This window comes from Antechinus flavipes, chromosome 4 (genome assembly GCF_016432865.1).
Source record: "Antechinus flavipes isolate AdamAnt ecotype Samford, QLD, Australia chromosome 4, AdamAnt_v2, whole genome shotgun sequence".
NCBI lineage: Eukaryota > Metazoa > Chordata > Mammalia > Dasyuromorphia > Dasyuridae > Antechinus > Antechinus flavipes.
The window spans coordinates 17059692-17084881 of record NC_067401.1 but is presented as its reverse complement, the minus strand read 5'-3'; the positions used below and the strand labels follow the sequence as shown (position 1 = coordinate 17084881).

Here is a 25190-nt window from a genome sequence, read left to right as displayed (position 1 = left end):
CTCCAGCAAGGTGGTCCCTTCCCCAATAGTAGAGAAAAGATAACAAGCTTTAATTTAGATTTGTTGAGGTTGAGACGCTTATGAGATGCTCAAAAGAACCCTGGATAGAGGGGAAGAGGGGTTAGAAATGATGATTCAAGAGGTTCTTTCATGATGCTTTAAACTAGGACTTTTCAACTTTTTTCCACTCATGAATCTGTTTCACTCTGGAAATTTTTACATGATCCCAGGTATAAAAAATAAAAAATACAAGTCAAAGATTTACTGATAATAAATCATAATTTCTTCCCCCCCCCTTCAGTTATGAGACCCCATATGGGCTTATGGATCCTCAGTTTAAACTGGGCTTTAAATAGTAAATAATTGTAAAGATTATCTAGAAGGCTAAATTATCTTGGCTGTACATTTTTGTTATTTTTAAAAAGGGGTTTATGGAACAAAAAATTATTGGGAACCATTGTAAAAACTGGATTTGCTGGTAAAAATACCCACTCGATATTTGCTGATGTTAGTCTGAAATTAAACAGTAAGACTCAAGCTGTATATTGAGATTAGGTAATTGTCTCTTTAGAGAGGAGAGTTAGATTCATAGGACAAATAGTATAGACAAGAGAGTGTACTGGACAGAGCATTGGAGTGTGCACTTACATATGAGAGAAATTATTAATGACCAATGATTTGAGGATATTCAGAATTCTCCCCTTCTTCTAAAGTACTGATTTAAAAAAAAAAAAATCAGTCTCTTGAAGGACATTGCTGATAATGAGATTGCATTAACTTTTTTCTTCAAGAACCCAATTAATGGTCAAGTAGCCATTATGTTTTACAGCTGGCTTGTTGACAAATTCTTTGAATAGATTGCCCAAGGCTGGGGTGGTCTGAGTATAGAAATGAGTTTCTCTGTCCAAGGGTGACATGACGTCACTCTCAGTTCCTTATTGAATACCTACCCTTTGAAGGATATATAAACTGGTGAGCCCACTGTAATGAATTGTCTTTGGTTTATTTATTTATTTTTAAATAATTTTTTATTGATAGAACCCATACCAGGGTAATTTTTTACAGCATTATCCCTTGCATTCACTTCTGTTCCGATTTTTCCTCTCCCTTCCTCCACCCCCTCCCCAAGTGGCAAGCAGTCCTTTACATGTTAAATAGGTTACAATATATTCTTGATACAATATAGAATTATCTTTGGTTTAAGAGAGATGGCCATATATCAAGATAAAGGTGAAATGGGCTCATGATTTAAACATAAAGATTTATATTATAAGCAAATTAGAAGAACAAAGGATAATTTACCTCTCAGATCTGTGGAGAAGGAAGGAATTTGTGGCCAAAGAATTGGAGTTCATTATTGAACACAAAATGGGTAATTCTGATATAGTAAAGTAAAATGTTTTTATACAAACAAAACTAATGCAGACAAGATTAGAAGAGAAGCAATAAACTGGGAAAATATTTTTATATTCAAGGGTTCTGATAAAGGCCTCATTTCGAAAATAGAGAATTGATTCAAATTTATAAGAATTCAAGCCATTCTCCAATAGATTAATGGTCAAAGGATATGAACAGACAATTTTCAGATGAAGAAATTAAAACCATTTCTAGTTATATGTAAAGATGCTCTAAATCACTATTGATCAGAGAGATGCAAATTAAGACAACTCTAAGATACCACTAAAGACTTTTCAAATTGGCTAAAATGACAGGAGATGATGAAGACTAATGTTGGAGGGGATGTAGGAAAACTGGGACACTAATACATTGTTGGTGGAACTGTGAACAAATCTGGCCATTCTGGAGAGCAATTTGGAACTATGCTTAAAAAGTTATCAAATTGTGCATACCCTTTGACCCAGCAGTATTTCTACAGGGCTTATATCCCAAAGAGATCTTAAAGGAGGGAAAGGGACCTGTATGTGCCAAAATGTTTGTGGCAGCCCTGTTTGTAGTGGCTAGAAACTGGAAACTGAGTGGATGCCCATCAATTGGAGAATGGTCATATAAATTATGGCATATGAATGTTATGGAATATTTTTGTTCTCTAAGAAATCATCAGCTGGAAGATTTCAGAAAGGCCTGGACAGACTTAAATGAACTGATACTGAGTGAAATGAGCAGAAACAGGAGATCATTGTACACAGCAACAAGATCATATGATGATCAATTCTGATGGACATGGTTCTCCTCAACAATGAGATGATTCAGGCCAGTTCCAGTGATTTTGTGATGATGAGAGCCATCTCTACCCAGAGAGAGGACTGTGGGAACTGAGGGGGGATCAAAACGCAGCATTTTCACTCTTTCTGTTGTGGTTTGCTTGAATTTTATTTTCTTTGTCATTTTTTCTTTTTTGATCTGATTTTTCTTGTGCAGCAAGATAATTATATAAATATGTCTGCCTATATTGACATTAACATATATTGGATTACTTGCTATCTAAGGGAGGGAGTGGGGGAGGAGGGAAATTGAAAGGAAGGTCAGTGCTGAAAAATTATCCTTGTATGTTTTGAAAATAAAAAAACTTCAATAAAAAATAGATGGCCATCTTTTTATTAATAACATGCTGGTCTTATTAATAAAATGATTAAATTATGCAGAGACTATGTTTCTTGAGTCTTTTTTAATCATCACACATAGGAATTGAGTCACTAATGAGAGTCCAGGAAAGGTGACTGAGAGGGAGAAGCCCAGACGGCAGGAGGAGCACCAGGAAAGAGGAGTAGTCTGAAAACACACAGGGAAAAGACAGGAGAAAGGGATCTTGATCAATTTCAAAAGCTGCAAAAAGATCAAGAAGAATAAGAATCTAGAAAAGGTCATTCAATTTGGCCATTAAGAGATCATTGGTAACCTTAAAGAGAACAATTTGACATTTAGCAATCCTGGAACAAGATTAAAGAAATGATAGAGTAGAGGTTACCAGGGGATGTTTTACAAGTATAACAAGGTTATTAGATTGTATCATATTCAACCTGGTACTTGACTCATTTCCATATTTAATGTTATAGCTTTGAGCTCTAGGGTAATCCAGGATACATTTGCATATTTTTTCATTAATTAATAAAATTTCAACATATCTCTCAATCAAGTAAGCTCATAGCTTCCACTCTAGTTAATTAAATAGAATGTATTTAATAAAATGGAGATACCTCCTTTCCCAATAGTGGTTCCTCATCTCTCTCTTTCTTCCTCTCTCCTTCCCTCCCTCTCCCCCCACTTCCCCTCTCTCTTTTTCTCTTTCCCTTTCTCCTTGTCTTTCTGTCTCTCTCTGTCTCTATCTCTTTTTCATTTTTCTCTGTCTCTGTATCTCTTCCTTAATATACACACATTTACAGATGGTAATATAAAGATACACTTATTTATATATGTATATGTGTGGATTAACTTAATATCAAACTTACTGGCTATACAATTTAGTGTGTAATCAATTATAACACAAAGATAACTACTTATGACATTTTAGCCGTGAGAATAATCACATTCAGAGTCACTTTAAACACTAATGTAATTGCAGAAGATTTCTTACTTCTGGAAACATAATTCTACCACTCAGTTCACTCAGAAATATGAAATCAAATCTCTTCTTGAAAAATTTTTTCATCCTCTTTGCAAGATACAAATTTTAAAAGTTCAGTCACATGAAAAAAAGTCTGCTTCATTTTCTTTATCTTTTTTCCAACCAAGGCAGGAAAACAGTCTTAAATTCTCTCAAATTCAAAGGTCTCTTCAAACTGAGTTAAAACTGCCATTTCCACGGTATTCCATTTGACTCTTAAAGAAATAGCAACAGTATTTGTTGAATCTCTGATACTAAAACAGATGATACACACATACTGAATGACAGAAGAGAATGGGTCCTTGGATTGCAGAATAATAGTGAGACATTAAAGTGGCAGACCATAGAGACAGGTTGGGTTATGTAGGTAAGTGAAGAGAAAAAAAGGAAAATGGATTGGGAGAATAAGGTTAAGACAAGTGACCAAAATGGCAGTCAGGAGGCAAGGTGGATACAACGCTGGCTCTAAAGTCAAGAAAACTCCTCTTATCGGATTCAAATCTGGCCTCAGACTCTTACTAGCCAAATAACCCTGGGTAACTCACTTTACTTTGTTTGACTCAGTTTCCTTATCTGTAAAAGGAGCTGGAGAAAAAAATAGCAAAGCACTTCATTAATGAGTAATGGATACTCATTAATTGGGGAATGGCTGAACAAATTGTGGTATATGAATGTAATGGAATACTATTGTTCTATAAGAAATTACAAGTAGGCAGATTCCATAAAAACCTGGAAAGATTCACATGAACTGATGCTGAGTGAAGTGAACAGAATCAGGAGAACATTGTACATACACAGTAATAGCAATATCGTATAATGAACAACTTTAATAGACTTAGCTCTTCTCAGCAATGCAATGATCCAAGAATATTCTAAAGGACTCGTGATGGAAAATGCTCGCCACATTCAGAGAAAGAATTATGGAGTCAGAATGCAGATCAAAGCAGAACTCTTTTCACTTTTGTTTTTTTCTTTCTTGTGGTTTTTTCCTTTCATTCTGATTCTTCTCTCACACCATGACTAATGTGGAAATATGTTTCCATGATTGTACATGTATAATATATCAGATTGCTGGAAAGGGAGGGAGAAAAAGTTGGAGTTCAAAATCTTACAAAGATGAATATTGAAAATTGTCTTTACATGTAATTAATTATTAAATTAAAAAAGGAAAGAAAACCCTAAGTGGAGTTGTGAACAGTTTGACGTGACTTAAAAACAACAGGACAACAAAAAGTGACCATACTTCACAAGAACCAAAAATAGGTTCAGTGGGAGAGAATAGAAGAATGGTTGGCAAATAGATTTTGGAAATTGTTCAGTTCCAAGAGAGGGAAAGATTTAAGATTTGACTGAATTTGAATAGGATTGAAATAAGATACAGGAAGAATTGTTGATATCAACAAACTAGAAAGAGGGCAGTCAAAAGGCCCTGGTCAGGAGGACCTCATTTCAAATTTGGCCTCAGACACTTAACACTCACTAGTTGTGTGACTCTGGACAAGTCACTTAACCTCAATTGCTTTTGGGATAAAAAAAAAATTTGCTAGTCTTTATAATTAGGTGGGGGTTTTTAAAAGAAAAATTCTTATTTTTACTAATGCCTTTTTAAAAAATATCACCTTCATTTCCTCATTTCTAATCAATGAGCCATCCTTTGTAAGAAAAACTAAAAAGAGAAAACTGAATATGCCTGTCTGACAGCATATGCTGTGTCTCACACCCATAGTTCCCTTCTCTGCAGAGAATGAAGCCAGATAACCCCAACTTTTCTCCAGGACAAGTTTATTCATCTTAATTATAAAGAATCCCATTATTTTTATGAGGGGAAGAGTTCTTTCTGTTTATATTGTTAGAGTGACTGTGCATATTGTTTTCATGATTCTGCTTATGTTATTATCAGCTCATAGATATTTCTCTTCATTCTTCATATTGGTTATTTTTCCAATGGAGTAATAGTTTAATATATTTGTACACCACAATTTTTTTGTCCATTCTTCAATTAATGGCCATCCATGCTATTTCCAATTCTTTGCTACTATAAAAAGTGGCAATAGTAATATTTGGATGGAGGTGGTGGGGATGGGGGTGAGGGAACCTTCTGTTCTGCTTTTGACTTCCTTGGAATATATAGCATTAAGTTATCAATTGGTTGAAGAAATGAGTAGTCAGATTTATTCAAGGTAATGTTAATGGAATGGAAGAAGTTGCCAGAATTGAGCTAGTTACATTCCCCCTCCAAAAAAACTAAAGAGAACAACAGAAATTCCAGTGGGGAGCAAAATGATTTCATGGACAACAAATTAGTCTCAGAGTCAGACAGTCTTGAGTTCAAGTCCTGACTTGTATATTCACTGGCAGTGTGACCCTGAGCATGTCCCTTTACCTTTTAGATTATTTAATCCCCAAACAGTCCAAATCTGGGCATTTTTGAAAGAGTACACATATACACTGGAAGGAATTTCTTTACAATGGAGCTCCCTGAACTAATGAAATCACAAGTGCAAAAAAACCCCTCAAAACTCTAAAGAGACAGGCCAATTTTAAAATACACACCCCCACATACACATTTACATACATACACACAAGATCTAACAATTGTTAAAAGAGAAGTAAAGAAGAGTGTGGAAAAATAAGGAAGTTACTAAAATAATGTAGCAGAAGCCATGCCAAAGGACATAGACAAGAATATCCTGAGAAATATTCTCAAATGGATCAAAGCATTGAAAGAATTTAGACAAAAACTGGGGAGTCCCATGGCAGAGGGGGTGGGTACGGTACCCGGCCCTGGTCAACATGACCTGGATTTAAATCTTGCCTCTCTCATGAATGGTCATATGAACATGGGGAAGTCCCTTCAACTTCAGAGAGCCCCTGAACAATTCTATAAGATAGAGTGGTGAGAATTATTGCTAGGCGACTAGAGCAACTGACTAATGAAGTGGATAGAGAGCTGGGTCTAACATCTGCAAAACTCTGGCTCCAGACTCTTACTAGCTGCATGATCCTGGGCAAATCACCTGTTTATTGCTTCAGTTTCCTGATTTGTCAAATGAGCCGGAGACAGAAATGGCAAACATTTCAGTATCTCTGCCAAGCAAACACCAAATGGGTTCATGAAGAGTCAGACATGACTGAAAACAACCACGCAACAAAATGAACTGCTGATCTGGATATCAAGCCAGAACCAATAAAATCTCAGGACCCTTACAATGATGAAATCATCTATCAGATTAGATACTGAAAGACACAGATTAGATAGAGACACAGACACAGACACTGAGACAGAAAACAGAGATTAGATAAACAGACAGAGGCAACAATTCTCACCACTTTAAAAACAAATCACAAGAATAAATAAAAGAGCTTATAGATTTTTGTTAATTATAGGGAAGATCAGTGCTAACAATGGGAAATGTTTGTTAAAATGATCAATATGAAGATAGGATTAAGAGAAGGCACTAACCACAGACTTTTATATAGTGGGAAACAAAATAGAATTCAGGGTAAACCAGATGAAAAACAAGCTTAGCAAACTGCAGCTCCTGAGGATTGGAAACCATGTTGATACAAATGATAAAGCTAGGGCTTAGGTCAAAACAGTCCAACCTCAAAGCCTGCTGACATACTGGAAAAGCTAGAAAAAGAGAATAGTTGACCTATTTTCTGATAATTAGCAGGGATGGATACAGAAAGGTCAAAAGATCAAGGCATTTCAGAATAGAAGAGTATTAAAATGATAGCGTCAAGATTGAAAGGAGGCTGATGAGGCACAAATAGGCCAACGGCCTAGGAGAACAGGGGCATGGAGAGGGTTTGTGATAGCCTGAAAGACAGGTTCAAGGATTATGAGATGCTGGAGAAAGTCAGGTTTCCAAGAATGCCTAGAGATCATAGGCTCATCCGTTTGTCATTGAAAGGAGTCTCTGAGATCCAATGTGGAGAGTTAAGAAAAATACGGCAACAATAAAGGTTTCTGAACACACTGAACAAAAATTAATAACTTGTAATGAATCCAATGTGTGTTTCTGGCCAATGTTGCATCACTGGATTTCATCACAGCCTGGGTTCTGAATACACAGCAAGAGCACTTCAAGCCTTGTGTGCCTGAATGGTGCCAGAAACTCCTCAGCTCAGATTCAAGATTCAAAATTTCGCGAACAAAAAGGTTCCTGAATGGAAAAGGTTAAGAAGCCCTGATCTACTCCACCTCTTTCATTTATACAGAGGAGGAAGCTGAAGCACAGAATTGATTTCCCCAAGATCATATAGTGTTTAGCATTGTCAGGATTTGAACGCAGATCTTCTGATTCCAAATCTAGCATCTTTTCCACCATGCTCCCCCTTAGCTAATGGCTTTTATATATCTGTCTTCCCTTTAATGATAAAATCAGAAGAAAAGTGAAAAAACCATGGGAAAAAAAAAACAAGAAGAAAAAGAAAAAAAAAAGTGAACACAACATGAGTTGATTTACATTCTGTTTTCATAGTTCTCTCTCTGTTTGAAAGATGGTGTTTTCCATCCAAAGTTTATTGGGATTGTTTTGGATCACTGAACCACTGAGAAGAACTAAATTTTTCATAAGTGATCATCACATTTTTGCTGCTACTGTGTACAATGTATTTCTGGTTCTGCTCGTTTCACTCAGCATCAGTTCATATAAATCTTTCCAGGCCTTTCTAAAACTAGCTTGTTCATGAATTTTTTTAGAGAGTTCATCAATTTAGAAATCAATTTTAGATTTATTCAATCATTCCCCAGTTGATAAACATCTACTTATTTTCCAATTCTTTGCCATCACAAAAAGAGCTGATACAAATGTTTCTTCTGTAAATGTGGGTCCTTTTCCCTACTTTATAATTTTCTTGGGATGCAGACCTAATCAAACTGCTGAAAAATTATTTTATAGAGCTAGAAAAATAATAACAAAATTCATCTGGAAACACAAAAGGTTAAGAGCATCAAGGAAATTAATGGGAAAAAAAATACAAAGTATGGTGAGCTAGCAATATCAGACCTAAAACTCTATTATAAAGCAGCTGTCGTCGCATTGGCTAAGAAATAGAGCGGTGAATTCGTGAAACAGGTTAGATACACACGATCCAGAATCAATGACTATAATAATCTAGTAGATAAACCCCTAAACTCCAGCTTCTGGGACAAATTAGGAGAACAAGGCATAGTTTATCTATCAGATCTTTGGAAGAATTTAAGGCCAAAGAAGAACTAGAGAATAGTTTTCTGCACAAACAAAACCAACACAAATGACATTAAAAGGGAAGCACAAAGGTGGGAACATTTTTAACAGCCAGTGTTTCTGATAAAGGTCTTATTTACAAACAAAACAGACACAAATGAGATTAAAAGGGAAGCACAAAGGTGGGAACATTTTTAACAGCCAGTGTTTCTGATGAAGGTCTCATTTCTAAAAGATTTAGAGAATTGGGACTCAAATTTATAAGCATACAAGTCATTCCCCAATTGATAAATGGTCAAAGGATATGAATTTTCAGATGAAGAAATTAAAGCTATCTATAGTCAGATGAAAACATGCTCTAAATCATTATTAATTGGAGAAATGCGAATTAAAACAACTCTGAAGTACCACCTGCCACCTCTCATATTGGCTAAGGTAACAGGAAAAGATAACAATAAATGTTGGAGGGGATGTAAGAAAACTGGGACACTGATGCAATGTTGGCTGAGTGAACAATCCAAAGCGGGGAAAAAACTGAGCATACTCTCTACCCTTCTATAAAGGAAATGTTAATTCCTTCTATTAAGGGAAGTAAGAGATAAGAATCATAAAGTTGTCCCCTCTGGCCTCTCAGAGAGAGGGGGGGTAGCAAGCTAGAATAATATCTATCTGCTCCCTTAAAGTATTATAAGTGTAGAAACTGTATGTGGTCTTCAAGTTAATATCTAATCATTATTTCATTCATGGAAGAAGACCCCAAACTTTATAACCAAGGCTTAACCCCTTTCCCATCAAATACCAGCTCCACATTGAACACACATAGCAATTCTCAAGGAAACCCGTTTATCAAAGGAGAATAGCAAAACAAAACAAAAAGCAATCAGAAACTAGGGAAGTTATACACAGGAGAAAAAATATCAGACAATAATTTGGCATTGGAACAAAATGGCCAGCCCAGGGGAGTTGTGCTCTCTGCAGTAGAGTTGGAATGCCTGACAGTTTAGTTTGAGAAAGGACTTAGTGTCTGGTATCTTATCCTGCCAGAGATCTTCCTAAGACAATTCAAATGGAAGTGATTCTGTTTCCTGGCATGGCCCTGGTAGACTCTGTCCAGGTTTCACGGGCATATAACAAGGTGGTTAGCCCAGTGACTCTATCAACCTCTACACAGGGCAAGTGCTTGACCAGTGATCAGAAAAAGTGATACAAGGAGGCTCTCAAAGTCTCTCAAGAACTTTAGAATCAATTGTATGACATGGGAGACACTGGCACAAGACTGCCCAGCATGGTGTCCCCTCATCAGAGAAGATGCTGTGCTCCAGGAGCAAAGAAGAACTGAATTAACCTAAAAGAAATGTGAGATGTGCAAAATGAGAGAAAGCACCTCAAACATTAACATGGACTGTATCTGACCTGCGGCAGAGCATTCTGAGCTCCTGTTGGTCTGATCAGCTACAGTCAGACACACTGCAGCTCGACTCTAACACAGTAATGTTATTTTGGTCCTCTTCAAGAACGAAGGACAACAGCCAACCAAACAGACAACACAGATTGAAGGAGTGCTCCCTCTGGGAGTAAGATAACTCATCTGGAGAGCTCTAGAGCCAAGGGACATTACCTCAAGTCTTTAGTGTAGCAAGCTGGGGATGGGGACATGATGGAGACACTCTTATGGTATCTTGTTTCCAGAGCCCTGTCTTCAGCAACCTGGTTGACAGAATCCAAAAAGAAGCACCCAAAACCTAAAAAGATCCAAGTGACTCCCAGAGTCAACAGTCCCAAAGAAACTCAAAGAATCTCCTGAGCATGAAGAGGAAGGATGCTCTCTCCCTCACCCAACTCTCACTTAGGCGCAAGGAGGGCAATGATATCTACCAATGAGGAAAGAATCCCATTCCAATGGGCCTTGGGCCATATTCACGGGAAGCTTTCTACTTTTACAAATATCATCCCATTTGATCCTCTCTGGGAGGTAAATTATCCCCACTTTACAGATAATGAAACTGAGGCCCATTGAGGTGAAAGGCCTAATTCAGAGTCACACAGCTAGAAAGAGGCTGAGGCCATATTTGAATTCAGATCTTTTGGACTCCAAAGCCAGACAGTCCATAATGGTCTAGGATTCGTGCATCAATCTTTCATGCCAGTTGACTCAACTCTAAGAAGGGGAGGTGTTTTGGAGTGAATGAAGGAGGTCTTATTCAAACAGTTCTGCTTGCTTCCCCCCGCCCTCCTCCCCCAACCCCTCCCCCCTCCAGGTCACTGGCAATCAATCTGGAACTTGGAAGTCTCTCTGTGCTGGAAGATCCCAAATATAGAAGGCTCCAGGGAATAGGCAGGGAAGGAAGGAGCACTAGGACAGCCAAAATCCCAGAGGTCTTTCCAGACTACCTACCAGGTTTTTCCACTTCCTGCTCTAATCCCACCTTTTTACCCATGTTAGAATCATCATTCTTACTCATAGATCTGGCTGAGTCATTGCTCAGAATCCAAGCAGGAACGCTTTGGTGCCCACTAGGATCCCTAAGACCTTTCGAAGTATAGTCATGTGATCTTTCCTGCTTTTTTTGATATCATTCCTTCCTTTGCAATCTTATCACTTGTCCTCCCCTAGTCTCTGTTCCCCACAACTTGAGTTCTCCTGCCTCCATGCATTTGCTCAAACTCTTTCCTCAGCCTAGAACATCTTCGCTTTCCCTTTGCTTTTTGCTCCCCCATCTATTGAAACCTCAGGGCTTTCACAGAAGCACCCCCCTGACCCCTCCCCATTAAGGCTAAAGAAATAGGCCTTTATTTACTCACTACAAGGGTGCTGGGCTTGTGAAGGGGAGAATTTGTGTGGGCAAAGTAACGAGATGGGGACAACAAAATCACTGGTCAGACCTCAGGCACAAGGGTCTATGAGTCAGAGCAGGAGGATAGGATTTCAAAGAGTCTTTTCACCTTGGCCTTGGTCTTGACCTATGTAGTCACAGCTTTCTGAGATCAGAAAGCATCAGAGAGTTAGATCTGGAAGGGACCTTAGTGGCTAGTGAGGTCCTCCCTCATTTTACAGAGCAGGAAACTGAGTCAAGAGACAAGAAGTGACAAGAGATTACAACTCTGAAGCTGGAAGGGACCTTACAGGCCACTGACCCAATATCCCTGCCTCCTAAGGTGGCTGTGAGGGTCAGATGAGATAATTGTAAAGTACTCAGCACAGTGCCTGGCACTCAGTAGGCGTTCTATAAATGCTAGCTGTTACATTATTTTGTATTCCTAGCCCAGTGAGGTCTTAATCAATTTTGTTGATTGATTGACCAAGATCACAGTTAATGATAAAACTGGGATTTGAATATAGGTCCTAACTCCAAATCCCTCTATTCCATCATAACACAGAGACAGCTGGGATTTATCCCTTCCATCCAGGCAGCTTGCAGATCTCCTCTCCTTCCCGGCCCAATCAAGCCCCCGGAGTAGGGAGCTAACAATCCCCAGACTGCATCACAGCTACACCAGGACAGCTTCCACACACAGCCTAGGATACGTCTACCCCAGCAGCAAGGAAACAGAAATAGGTCCACAGGTTATACAGGCTTCGTTCAAACATTCGATTTGCTTCCTGCCTCTGATGTCATAGGCAGGGAGGTGCTGGGTAATGGCCAAAGGATGACTCCTGAGCCTACAGCAGGGGGCTGGGAGCTTAAAGCACAGATTCAATTCCAGATATGGAGTGTTCTGGAAACAGAGCCGGCCAGAGGTGCCAGCCAGCAAGAGGGTGTGTGTATAGAACAGGCAGCCTTCTTAAAAAAAAAATTAGACCTTGGTTTGCACTGCTGTACTATCTTTTCTTTAAGTCCTTATACAAATGTCCTCTGCTATTAAAAAACCCATTTCCAATTCTCACTTCTACCTCCCACCCCCCAAGATTTCTTGGACCTCATATTGTACTTTATTTTTAGCTGTATCCTACTCTTTCCTTAAGATACCTGTGTTTGATGTCTTAATCAGCTAAAAAAAATCTTAAGGACTACCAAGCTCTGGAAATACTAAAACAAAAGTGAAAGAGCCTTTTTCTCAAGGACCTCCTGGGAAAAATACATTTTATGCCTATTAGACTGAACAGAAGAGACAATGACAGGTCTCAGCAATTGTTTGAGAGTTAGAGACAGGGAGGCATCCAGGAGGAATCCCAGCTCTGGAGCCTAAGGGTCTGGGAGGAGGAGGATACCCTGGAATAGGGAAGGGGATAGGAAACACACAGGGTTTTGGAAAAGTCATGAATTTTGGATATGTTGAATTTAAGGTGTCTACTGAACATCCTTTTTGGAGGCAGTCGGATGTTCGAGATTGGAGGCCACCAGAAAAATTGAGGCAGGAGAGGGAGATCTGAGAATCATCAGCATAAAGATGGTAAACCTTGTGACAGACCTCAAACTTACAAACTCGTAAGTGAGGAGGGATACTTACCCCAAGCATGAGAAGGCTTCTCCCAGAACAATGAGAGGATGAGAACAGTTCCCTCCATCTTTGAGGAGCCCAAGCTCATCCATCACATCCTGGGCCATCTCTGGTCATCTTGGCTTTTGCCTGGACCCAGGACTTTGATGGCTCTGGAGAAGAAAGCGTAGGCTGCTAATTTTGTGCAATTCTGCCTTTCTTCAGTCCAATTCAGATGGGAGTCAAGATATCTCATACTGGGGAAAACAAAAGACAAGAAGAAGCTTAGTGAGGGAACTTTGTGTTTTCTCTGCTTCTAGCACACAAAACACTTTAAAGTGATTGTTGAATGAATGATGTGGTTGAATGGGAAATGTCAATTAGTCAAGTAGCATTTCGAAAGCACCTACTATATACCAGACATTCTGTTAAAGGGTGGGTATACACAGAAATATAAAAGACAGGAGCAGGTCCCTAGCACATTGGAGAGAGCACCGACCTTGGAGTCAGGAGAATCTGTGTTCAAATAGTTTGCCTCAGTGGTAAAGTGGGGACTGGAGAAACAAGTGGTAAATCATTCCAGTGTCTTTGCAAAGAAAACCCCCCCAAAAAAGGGTCTCAGAGATTCAAATAGGACTTAAAAGGTGATAGAACCACAGCAAAGAACAGGAAAATGAGTAGATGCCTATAAATCGAGGAATTGCTGAATTATGGAATATAAAGGTAATGGAATATTATTGTCCTGTAATATGATGAACAAGCTGATTTTAGAAAGGTCTGGAAAGATTTACAGGAACAGATGCTGAGCGAAACAAGCAGAACCAGAAATACATTGCACACACAACAGCAAGATTGTGTGCTGATCAGTTATGAAAGATTCGGTTCTTCTCGGTAATTCAGTGATTCAAGGCAATCCTAATAAACTTTGGATAGAAAACACCATCTACATCCAGAGAGAGAACTATGAAGACTGAAAGTAAATCAACACATGCTATGTTCACTTCTTTTTTCTGTTTTTTTCTCTGTTTTTTGCCCTTTTGTTCTAATTTTTCTCCCTCAACATGATTCACAAAGAAATATATACTTAAAAGTTAATAATCATGTATAACCAAAAAAAAAGTAAATGATAAATTTAAAAAATTGATAGAATCACAAAAAGTGAGCTTTTTCTAGTCCTCTTTAATCTAATTTCTTTCCCTCTAAAACTTCACCCAATTTATCCTATATCTATCTTATTCATATGTATTTCATGTGTTTCTCTCCATTAATCTAGGAGATCCTTAAAGGACAAAACCAGTTTCGATTCTTGTTTTTCCCTTTCTTTGTCTCCTTCCCCTTAACACAGTATCTGACACACAGGAGGTGCTAGCTCATGCAAGTTGCCTGCCTGGTACAGGAAAAAGAATGCCTGATTTAGTTGGAATTTCAGCTCTGCTATTTATTATCTGACCTTGGTTAAATCACAACTTTCCAGGTAGGTCGTATGTAAAAAGATGTGAATACTTGCAAGGGCTCATTGTTAAGAGTAGTTTTTGTCAGTATTATCTTGTAGTTATATTATATAACAATATATTCTTTAGGCAGGGTAGCATTGTCCATCAAAGCTGAAATTTAGTTTTAAGAGCACTCTAGGTGTGGAAACCTCCTCCCAATGCAGAATGGTAATTTCTTCTTTTAGAAAGCAATAAGGTTAAGTGACTTGCTCAGGGCCACTCAAAGCGCCAAGTGTCTGAGGATGAATTTGAATTCTGGTCCTCCTGACTCCAGGGACAGTGCTCTAGCTACTGAGCCACCTGGCTGCCCCAGATTGGTAATATCTTTATAATTTAGAGTGGAGTTTCCTCCGGGGGCACAAAGAGATTGAATGTTTGGCCCGGATCACCCAGATGGTCTATGTTAGAGACAGAAAGGAGACTTGGCTACATTCTTACAATATCCTATATATAATACACTTTACATGTCATTCCGTAGACTGTGAGTTTGTAGGTTTTTGAAGTGAATACGAATTTGTAGGCAGTACGAAAAATGGTTGGAAGCAGAGAAACCAGGAGGCCATTAAACAAACGCATAAATGAATATATAATCTTTAAACTGTGTAATTATATTTTATATTTATATCTGAAGTTACAAATACTTATATCCCTTCTTCCGCTGATGCCTCGGGGCGTGGAGAGCTCTGGCAGGCAGGACCCGGGTGAGGGACAGAGGCAGGATTTTCCGGATAAAGGACCTGGAGAGCCGCATCCAAGGGAATGGCCCCCGGGTATGAGTTTGGAGAGCTCCTCCCGGGGTTCTTCACTTGGAGCCCCTGGGCAGCCCGGCTTCTGGGACAGCTCGGGGAAGGAGCCCCTGAGAACTTGTAAATAGCATTTTGATGTATTTCGGTAGAATCAGCCTCGTTCGCCATCGTGCGTGTTCCTCGCATTTTTACAAAAAGCGTGACTCTGAGGGGGTCCAAGGCTAAAGAACCGGAGGAACCCTTAGCTCCAGCAGCTCAGGGAGGATTTGGAGCATTGACTCTTTTAGGAGACGGATGCTCCTTCCAGGCAGCCAGAACAAGGTCAAGACTTCCCCCACCTCGGGTGTCGCCCTCAGGGGAGGACGGGAGAGCCACAGAAACTCCCGGGGTGGCCACAGGCAGCCTCCCAGCAGGAGGGTCCTCGTGCTTCTTTCCCCGCCCCCTCAGAGACACGTGCCAGCCGCCCGGCACGTGCACATGCCCATGCCCCTCCCTCTCCCTTTTACTTTTTCCCTTTTCCCCTCCCCGCTCCCGACTTTCAGCCCAGGACCGGGGAGAGCAGGTGGGGGGCGGGGTTTCCCGGGAGAGCCGCGCAGGCGCGCTGGGCTGAGCGCGAGCCCCGCGGGGCGCGCGCAGGAGGAGGGCGCGGAGGCGGAGGCAGAGGCAGAGGGAGGCGGGGAGGGCGAGGGCGGGGGCGGTGCCGGTGACGCGGCTGAGGCGGCGGCAGCGGCGGGCAAGCGGTGGCGGCGCGTGCGGCGCGCGCTTCTCCGTGTCCTGGGAGCAGAGCCCCGGCCTCCGCCGCTCCCGCCGCCGCCATGTCGGGTCGGTCCGTCCGAGCTGAGACCCGCAGCCGGGCCAAAGACGACATCAAAAAGGTGATGGCGGCCATCGAAAAAGTGCGGAAATGGTGAGAAGGTGCCGGGGGGGGAAGAGGGGGGGGTGAAGTGTGTCGGGTGAGGGGGCAGGGCGCGGGGCCACGGAGGAGCGGGAGCGGGGCGGGCTGAAGGGTGGGAACCAGCCGGCCGGCGCCGGGGGCGGGGGGCGGGGGGAAAGGGGAGGAAGGAGGAGCCATCTGCTGTTACGCCTGCGCTGAGGAAAAGGACGCGCCGGCCTCAGCCAATCAGCGCGCCGCCGGCGTCCGGAGCCGCCCTCGCACGTGATGCTGGGCCCGCCCCTTCGGAGCCGGTGATTATTCTGATCGGGATTGCGTGTGAAGCAGGTGCATGCAGCTAAGGCTACAAAAAATGCGCGCCCTGTTCTCTCTCCTGGACTCAGCCTCATCTGGGGGCACCTACGGAACCCCCGCGGCCCTCCCTTCAAGGGCTGTGACCTAAGGTTCTCTCCCCTTCCCCTGCCGCTACTCTTTTGGCCCTCGGGGTATCTCCCATGCTGGGGGCGGCTTTCAGCCTCTGACAAGTCAGACCACGTCAGCGCTCCTTTTAGTCTTCATTCTGTGTCTTGGCCCTGGTAACTTGAATGCGCCACCTTTTTGAATCACGAGTCCTTTTCCTAATCACCCTCCCCCCATCTAGCAAGTAGTATCTCCCCGCAATTACTTTGTATTATTTTGTGCAAGTGTTTCCTTTAGACTGTAACTTCCTTGAGAGCTGAGGTTTCGTAAAGTTATCCCCAGGGCTCAGTGTGTTTCGGCTTAATTTTGTTGACTGATGAGTTTCAAGCAAGGCTTTAAATAAAGCCTTACAGCCTGCTACATATTGTTAAGCAATAAAAAGACCCCTCCCCCCAAAAAAAGCAAACCTGCCATAAAGTTTACATTCCTTTGGAGGGAGCAGAGTCTCAAGTAGAAACTTAAATGCAAAATTTATACGAAGTAACTTTTCCTTGGAAGGCGGTAGCCAGTGATGTAAATAATATACAAAAGAACTTTCTTTTGACGCTACCCACTGAAAGAGTTGCACTGGCTGGACCCTGGGGTATTCCTGATTTAGTAAGAGATGTCACTTTTTGGCCTTTTCTTTTTAAAAATGCTCAAGCTGAGGCTCTGCTTATGACTTATCCAGACAGTGTGGAACTATGGAAAGAGGGATCTGGATTCTGGTTCAGATTTTGGCTTTGCTACTATGTAGCTCTCGACTTTGGACAAGTGAAGGAAATGTCTGGGTTTCAGTAAAATAAGGGCATTGGGTTAGCTGACATGGAAAGTTCCTTCTGAATCTGAGCTCCAAACATATTGTCCTGGCATTCTAAGTCATGTGCACATTCTACTGTGCTATGTTGCTTCCTGGTACTTGTCATGTATCTCATCCCAGACTTTTCCTTGTTCCCCCTCCCTTTTGTCTTGTGAAGTCAACATCTGTAGAACCCTATTCTTTGTGTATGTGGGGGGAGATTTCTGAGAATAATCAGTAGCTTATTTTACTTGTTCCTGATGACAGATCTCAGACAGAGTTTTAAATTACCTTCTTACTACTTAGAATTAATAAGGTTTTATTTTTTTGTTTGTTTCTTTGTTTCTGAAGTATCGCTCATTGTGAAGTTGAGAGAAGTAACAGGTTAGCAAAAGGAAACTTACTGTTATATTCATGTCATTATCTCCTAACTTGTATACTAAATAATACATTCAAGATACTGATATTAGGAGCTACAAGGGAGTCTCCTTTTGACTTATCTTGATCTGGTTAGAGAACCTGGAGTCCTGAGACTTGATTATTTTCCTGACATAATCAGAGACATTCATTAGAATGATCCTGGACAGGTACTTCATTTCATTGTTCCCCTGCCTTCTGAATACACGTTCCCTTCCCTACCACTTCTTTTTCTTTTTAAAGAAAGAACTAATGAGATGTCTGTGAAGCTTTGAAGTCAAGAAATTATAAATTCAAAATTTCAAAATAGCAGTCTTAATTTCATACTGAAAAGGCCATAACCTCAGTAATCATAGTAAGAATTGGACGACTAACTGAAAAACTTTTTCAAAATTTGAATTGAATTTAGAGGATTATAGCTCTCGTTGAAAGGGATCTTAAGAGGTGATCTAGTTTTCACTTCTAATTTTATAGATGACTTAACTTGGAGAAGGGATGTAGCCAATGCTGAGTGTAAGTGTCAGAGGCAGGATTTGAATCCAAATCCTCCTGACTCAAAAGTAGCATTCGACTGTAGAGCTGCATCTAGTCCCACCCGTGTTCAAGACTCTCCAAAATAAGTGATTGTCCAGCCTCTCCTCCAAGACTTCTCAGAGAAGGGAACAGGCATTGTGCTAGATGCTTTACAAATGTTATTTAATTTTATTTTGTCCTGATTACAGCCCTGGGAAGTGGATGCTTTTATCATTCTTATTTTACCGCTGAGAAAAGGGGCTAAATAAATGTAAGTGTCTGAGGTCTTATCAGAGTTCTGGTCTCTCTTGACTCCGTGTTCTGCGCACTGTGGTGCCCCCATCTGCCTTCCCAGGTACCACAGCTTATTCAATTCTACACTGCCCCAATTGGTCTTAGGTTTTCCTGAAGTCAAGCTTAAATGTGCAGGTTTTACCCTTTGTTTTTAGTATCTCATCCTCTGGACAGTCCTTCAGATTCTTGGAGGCTGATGTCATTTCCTTGAAGACTTCTCTTTGCTAAAAATCTCTAGCTCCTCTGTTCTGTGATGGTTCTGCTCTGGAGGCTCTCCAGCTGACCAGCACCCTTACCCTGTGGCTCCATGTGAATCTGGAGAGAGAGCAGCACACCCTGTTCCTGGAAACTGTCTCACAGTGTCCCTCCCACTCCTCCACATCACATCGGTTCTTGGTCAACATTGCAGTGCTGATTCATATGAAACCTGTCTTCTCATACCCCCAGATCCTTTTCAGTGTAGCTGCCTGCCCCAATTCCCTTTATTTAAATTAGCCGTTATTATAACACCTGCAGAAAACACTTTTGTGGTTTACCAATTCTTTTTTTTCCCACTACAACCCCCCAGAGAGGGGAAAAACATTTCTCTGTGTTAATCATCTGTGGAGAGAGCACAAGAATTTTCTTCATTTTATGGAATAGATGATAAATTGAGGCGACATTACTGATCACATAGCCAGCTATTTCATAAAGCACTTAAGGGGGCAGGTTTGGGAATCACCATCCCTTCCTTCCCTCCTGTCATCTCACTGGCTTGCTGTCAGAAGTGTTTTCTTGTGATAAAGCTGGTTGGTTACTTGTTTCCAGGTACTTAGCACTCATTCTGCCTAGAGACCCCCTCCTGTGATAGGAGGGGAAGGGAGAGGAAGTGGAAAGAAAGGTCCTGGTTTTTGTAATCTAATGAGAATTCAAACTGTACACTGGTGGAAAAGGAAATTATGTCCCTGGAGCAGATTTTTGTGTTGTTTTCTGTTAGCAACTGCATAAGAAAATGCAAATTAACATCTTGCTTTCCTGGGGGGAAATGTGTCCTAGTACTTCCTCATCTCTTCCAGTTCTAGCCTTGCGGTGCTTGAGTCTAGAAAGGTGTTTCTTGCTGCCTTCTAGGAGAAGAAAAGACTTTGTACAAGTTGTATTTCAGTGCAAACAGCCTAATGTTGGAAATGTGGCCATATGTAGTCAGACTTAAAACTCTCCCAAGAGGAGGTGACTTCCAAGCAGTCTTTGTTTTGAAGAGAATTCCTAGCAGAGATGCTCCCTGGTAAGAAGCTCTAAGAAGAGAAGGAGGGAATTCTATAAGCTCATGCTCTTTTTGGTCTCCTTGATCATCTCTAACCAGTGTCTTCATTTTAGGGAGAAGAAGTGGGTAACTGTGGGTGACACATCCCTTAGGATATTTAAATGGGTGCCAGTAGCTGACAGCAAAGAGGTGAGTTCAATTTTCCTGCCTCCTTGTTTCTGTGTTGAGATTATTCCTTATCCTGACCAATAGTAACATGGAACAGTTTGGGGTAGGCTACTGTTCTAGTCAATGAAGGTTGTTGACCAGAATTTGGAAGTGAAGACATTTTTTCCTCTTGGTCTCCCCCATAAGTAGCCTTTAATCTTATAAAATTGGGGCTGTGGGGCCTGTACCCCTTGCTGGGCCCCTTGGCCGTCCTTCCTGGTCTTTGGCTGGATTCCAGGTGCTGTTGCTGGGGGAAAGTCATCTCCTTTTTTCCTGAAGCCAGAGACAGTCTTGCTTAGCTTCACTTCTCTCAGAAGAAATTGTTGGTTATCTCTCACTTCTAGCTTGTTTGCCTCTATCTCACTCATTAGAGTGTGAACTTCCTGAGAGCAGATACTGTGTTTTATATTTCCTTGTATCCTTGGTTCTTAGTAAATGGTTCTTGGCACATGATAGCTGCTTAATTAATCATTATTGACTGATTGATTTTTGACCGAGGAGAGATCTCAAAGGTAGAATTGGAAAGATAGAACAGGTTGAGTAGAAGACATATACATTCTCTTCTGCTGCTGTCATCCTTCACTCAGGCCCTCCTCCAAAAACGCTCATGCCCTCCTCCAAAAACGCTCATGCCCTTTTGTTGGTGCCCCAAGCATTCTCTCAGGTAACAGCAACAGACTTGGTAAAACTCACGGTCAGCTCTCTGCCTGATGACCCCTGGGTGGTTCTTTTTCCAGAAGGAGAAATCAAAATCAAATAATTCAGCAGCCCGAGAACCTAATGGTTTTCCTTCTGACGCCTCTGCCAACTCTTCTCTCCTTCTGGAATTCCAAGGTAAGTTCTAGCTTTTTTTTTTTTTTTTTAAACTATAGGACCCATGTTCAATTATTCTAAGCTTTTTAGTACAGAATGGCCAAAGTCATTACTTCTTGATTCACTTACCCTTGTACCCAGAGGGTAGAATTCTGGTCCTGACCATACAGGAACTGTTTAGTGGGGGAAATGGGAGAAAGACAAGAATGGCTATTGACAGTCTGCTTGGTGATTGACTTTATATGCTCAATGCCATCCTCTTGTCTCCCCCATAGATTTGATGCTGGGAGGATGAATAGCTGCCGGATCTGGCTGCTGGTCATCAGTCAGAGTGATTCAGCAATAGCTAAAGGACCTGAGCATGTTTGGTTGAGGGGTGGGTAAAAGTCATATAGAGAAGAAATAGATGAATTTTTCGCTCCATATGAATGTGGAAGAGTTCCTCTATTCTTTTTTGAGATGACTCAAATTCCATCTTTAGCTGGAGACCCTTCCGTTTTCAGCTGAACTTCAATCTGCTCTCCTAGTTTCTGCTGGATGACCCAGTTATTTACTTGCTCCTCCCTGAGCACTAGAGCTAGTTTTTCCTTTCTTTGAAAGCCCTGTCTTTATCACAATACCCGCCCACAGTGAATCCTTATAGATGATTATTGACTGATTTGACCATTGGAAGCCTACTACCCCACGCCTTGTCTTAGGGACTCAAAGTTAAATTGATGCAGTAACAGGATCTCACTCTGGAACTGAGGACCTAATCAAGTTAGAGAGTGTACCTGATTTCCTTAAAATAGTCAGCAACTGGCCATTAGATAGAATTAGATAGAAAATCTTTGTTAGCCCCACTGCAGAGGATGTGTCCCTTTTGTGTATTTTTAAGCAAGCCATAAGGGAAGTTTCCTTAGTTTTGGGAAAGATTGTTCTTTTCTAGGATATGTGCAACACAGACTGTAGCTTCTATTTTTCTTCTTTTAGTAATTGTACAAACTTTTGTGCTTGGGCTTGGGAAAGTTCATTTTTTGTTTGGTGATTACCATAAAATTCAAGTTAAGAATTGCTTGAGAATGAGGCCTTTTTCATTTGACTAGAGGAAATCTTGTAATCAGAAACCTTTTTTCCTCTCCAATGGTTGTACCTAATTTATAGATCCTTTTATTCCTTAAGGAAGAACTTTATAAAAACATGAGGTACTATAGTGAGATCCTTGTCACTGGAAGTATTAAAGCAGAGAGGAAAAACCATTCATCAACCCGATACCTTGGAGACCATTTCTGCCAGAGGTGGGAGATTGGCTTCTGCTTTCTGTGAAATCTACCCAAGTGCTTGGATGATATTTTATAAAAATAGAAGATCCACAGCCAGAAGGAGGATGGGATGGATATTGTCTTTGTGACAGTGATCCTTCCTCCTAAAGCAGAAATAGCTTACAGATATAAAGATTAGAAATCCATCTTGATTCTACATCGGCACTAAAATAAAACATGTTTGAATTAGTAAAAAGACAGACCTGATAACACTGTGCAGGGCTTCAAAGTACAGTTAATGCCCAGGAAAGATCAGGCTCCAGGGGCCCCCTTAAGTGCCTAGGGAGAAGCCAAGCTTTTGGCCTGATTCAGAGCTACTCCTACGTGTGCCTAGTCTTCAGGCACCTGCCTTTCCCTTAAGTTCCTTTCTTGATTGTTCTTGGCTTTCAGATGAGAACAGCAACCAGAGCTCCATGTCTGATGTCTATCAGCTCAAGGTGGACAGCAGCACTAACTCGAGCCCCAGCCCCCAGCAGAGTGAGTCACTGAGCCCAGCGCACACCTCAGATTTCCGAACAGATGATTCCCAGCCACCCACATTAGGCCAAGAGATCCTTGAGGGTAAGTGCTAGGGCTTTGAGGGACACCAGTGCCGAAGGTGTCACTGTGTTGTTTTTCTTGGCCAAAACAAAGCCCAAAGAGTAGAAGCTTTGAATCACCCAGCATACATTGGGAAGAAGACCTGAGGATGAGTTGGGGGAGCGGTATTTGAAAGGTCACTTTGGATGGGCTGCCTGGCTAATGCTTTAATTCCCATCTGGAAGTTGTCCAGCTATTGATAACAGAAGGGAACAGTGAACATGGGGGTCATTCATCTCAGCATGTAGTGGATTTGCTGTCATGTTATAATTAATGCTGTCAGATTTGAATAAGAATGTCAATATGAAAATGAAATGAGAAGTAGCAAGTGCTATGTCTGGAGAACAAAGGCAACCCTTTTGGGTGAGGAGAGGGGAACAGGGAATATTTCTTGGAGGATTGGAAGGAATGGCCACAGGCAGAGCCTGTAGGGGACCACTGGACTATAAAATGAGAGCACCGAGGCCCTTGTCTGAGATCCCACAGGTTGTGTCTGAGACAAAATTTAAAAAACTCTTCCTGACTCCAGGCCTTGTGCCCTGTCTATTCTGCCATGCTGCCTGAAGGGATAGGGTGTGTCAGACAAGGAAGGTCCTGGGGCCTTGGTGTAGAAATTGGAAGCAATCATTTGTATTTGAAAATAGCAAGTAATTCTGTTTGCCTGGAGCCCAAGGTCCCTGATTTGGAGAGGTCAGCTTCCTCAACGAGGGCCTGTGGTTAGGGTCTCCTTGTTCCCTGTTCAGAACCATCCCTGCCTGCTTCTGAAGTGGCTGATGAACCTCCCACCCTCACCAAGGAAGAACCCGTCCCACTGGAGACACAGGTAAGGAAAGTCAGGGGATTTTCTAGTGCCCAAGAAATCTTTGAAAAGATGGTTGCTTTTTGATCTGGGGAACGGCCATGCTGAAGGTGGGGTGAAGCAAGCTTGTGAAGGAGGTGCCTGATGGCCAGCAAGGACTGGAGAGCGGGCTGTGTGCTAGAAGGCATGGCTGAGGCCCCCGAAGGCTGAGCAGCAGCTAGGAGCCTCAGGCTGACATTACAGCGCAGCTCCTCTGACTGGCCTCTCTGCCTTCTCCCTAGGCTGCAGAGGACGAAGAGGATTCAGGTGCCCCACCACTAAAGCGTTTCTGTGTGGAGCAGTCTGCCGTGCTGCAGGCGGCGTCAGAAAGCTAGCGACGCCCTGGTGCCCCTGCCCGCTTGGCCCCTAGTCTCTATTTATTGAATTCTGGTCCTGGCTGTGCTGTGTTGCTGGGGTGAAGGCAAGCATTGGGGTCCGGAGACTGCGTGTCTCAGCCCCGGGGCTGAAAGGCCTCAGGAGGGAAGGTGGCCAGAGGGACGTGGGGTGTGGCGGCATCTTTGTGTCCCTGGTACCTGTCTGCTTGCTCCTAGGAAGAGGGCTGCTTCTCCCCCTCTGCTTTCCTTAGGGGACTCAAGCTGCAAGTGGTTGGCCCCAGGAGTTCCGCAAGCACTGGGTTCTGGGAATCCCCAGAGCACCCGGGCCTCCAAGTGGAGTTCTCGCCTCTTGGGTGTCAGGCCCTGCCCCTGCCTTTTTGTAGCCAAGCCCAGAGCATCAGCCGTCATCCCTAGTTGTGTGGCCTCTGCTCCTTGGGCTGACCTGCTAGGCCAGCGAGTATAGTGCCGAGAGGGCTAAGTGCCCTGTAGAGACACAGCACTTCAGGGGATCCTAGCGACCCTTGTTGGGGCTGTGGACAAAGCCCATAAGCTGGCGACCTCTCCCGGCAAGGGCAAGAGTGAGCCCTTCAGCCTCAGGTAGGAGTGGGGCTGGGGCTGGCATTGGAGAGGAGAGGGTCAGGATTGCGTGCCATGGCCTAGTGGAGGCTTCTTTACCACCTGATTGAGCTTGGAAGTGGATCACATGGATTTCCATTTGCCTGGGCCCTTGTGCCTCTTCCTCAATTGTCTCCCATTGAGCTCTCCCCCGGCTGCTCTCTTCCTCTAACTCCCCTTCCTCACACACCCCCCTTTCCTGCTGTCCCCTCCCTTCTGGTGTGGCCCCTGTCCCAGTCCTGGGTCAGCACTGCTGCTAAAGCTTACGTCCCAGCAAGAGTGTGAGGTTCTGGGAACACCAAACCCAATTCCTCTTCAGCTCAGACTTTCTGGAAAGTTTTCTTTTCTTTGAAATCTGCATGTTGAATCGAACTTTGTGATATTATTTTTTGTTTTAAAAAAGAAGTTTAAGAAAATTGAAATGGGCGACTATGAGTGAAGACATATTTTAGCACTGAATAGAATATTTTTAAAATTAAACTATTTGAAATACA

General features: G+C 42.1%; 1 protein-coding gene across 2 annotated transcripts; it reads left to right on the top strand.

Moving 5' to 3' along the window:
• The first annotated feature begins 16129 nt into the window (after positions 1 to 16129).
• Positions 16130 to 25190, top strand: BCL7B (BAF chromatin remodeling complex subunit BCL7B). 2 transcript variants are annotated; one of them, XM_051991910.1, is made up of 6 exons: positions 16130 to 16322; positions 20122 to 20197; positions 20953 to 21049; positions 22720 to 22890; positions 23652 to 23731; positions 23989 to 25190. In XM_051991910.1, the coding sequence occupies exons 1-6, from the start codon at positions 16231 to 16233 to the stop codon at positions 24079 to 24081; spliced, it is 609 nt and encodes a 202-aa protein (XP_051847870.1). In that variant the 5' UTR covers positions 16130 to 16230; the 3' UTR covers positions 24082 to 25190. The 2 variants fall into 2 exon arrangements, with proteins under 2 accessions (XP_051847870.1, XP_051847869.1); XM_051991909.1 differs by lacking the exon at positions 16130 to 16322 and adding an exon at positions 19833 to 20029.

Excerpts from the sequence above, each read along its gene's own strand:
- BCL7B (XM_051991909.1), top strand. The coding sequence starts at position 19,923 with ATGTTGGAAATGTGGCCATATGTAGTCAGACTTAAAACTCTCCCAAGA. Across the intron at positions 21,050-22,719 it reads TCTCCTTCTGGAATTCCAAG|ATGAGAACAGCAACCAGAGC; the intron begins GTAAGTTCTAGC and ends CTTGGCTTTCAG. Across the intron at positions 22,891-23,651 it reads AGGCCAAGAGATCCTTGAGG|AACCATCCCTGCCTGCTTCT; the intron begins GTAAGTGCTAGG and ends TTCCCTGTTCAG.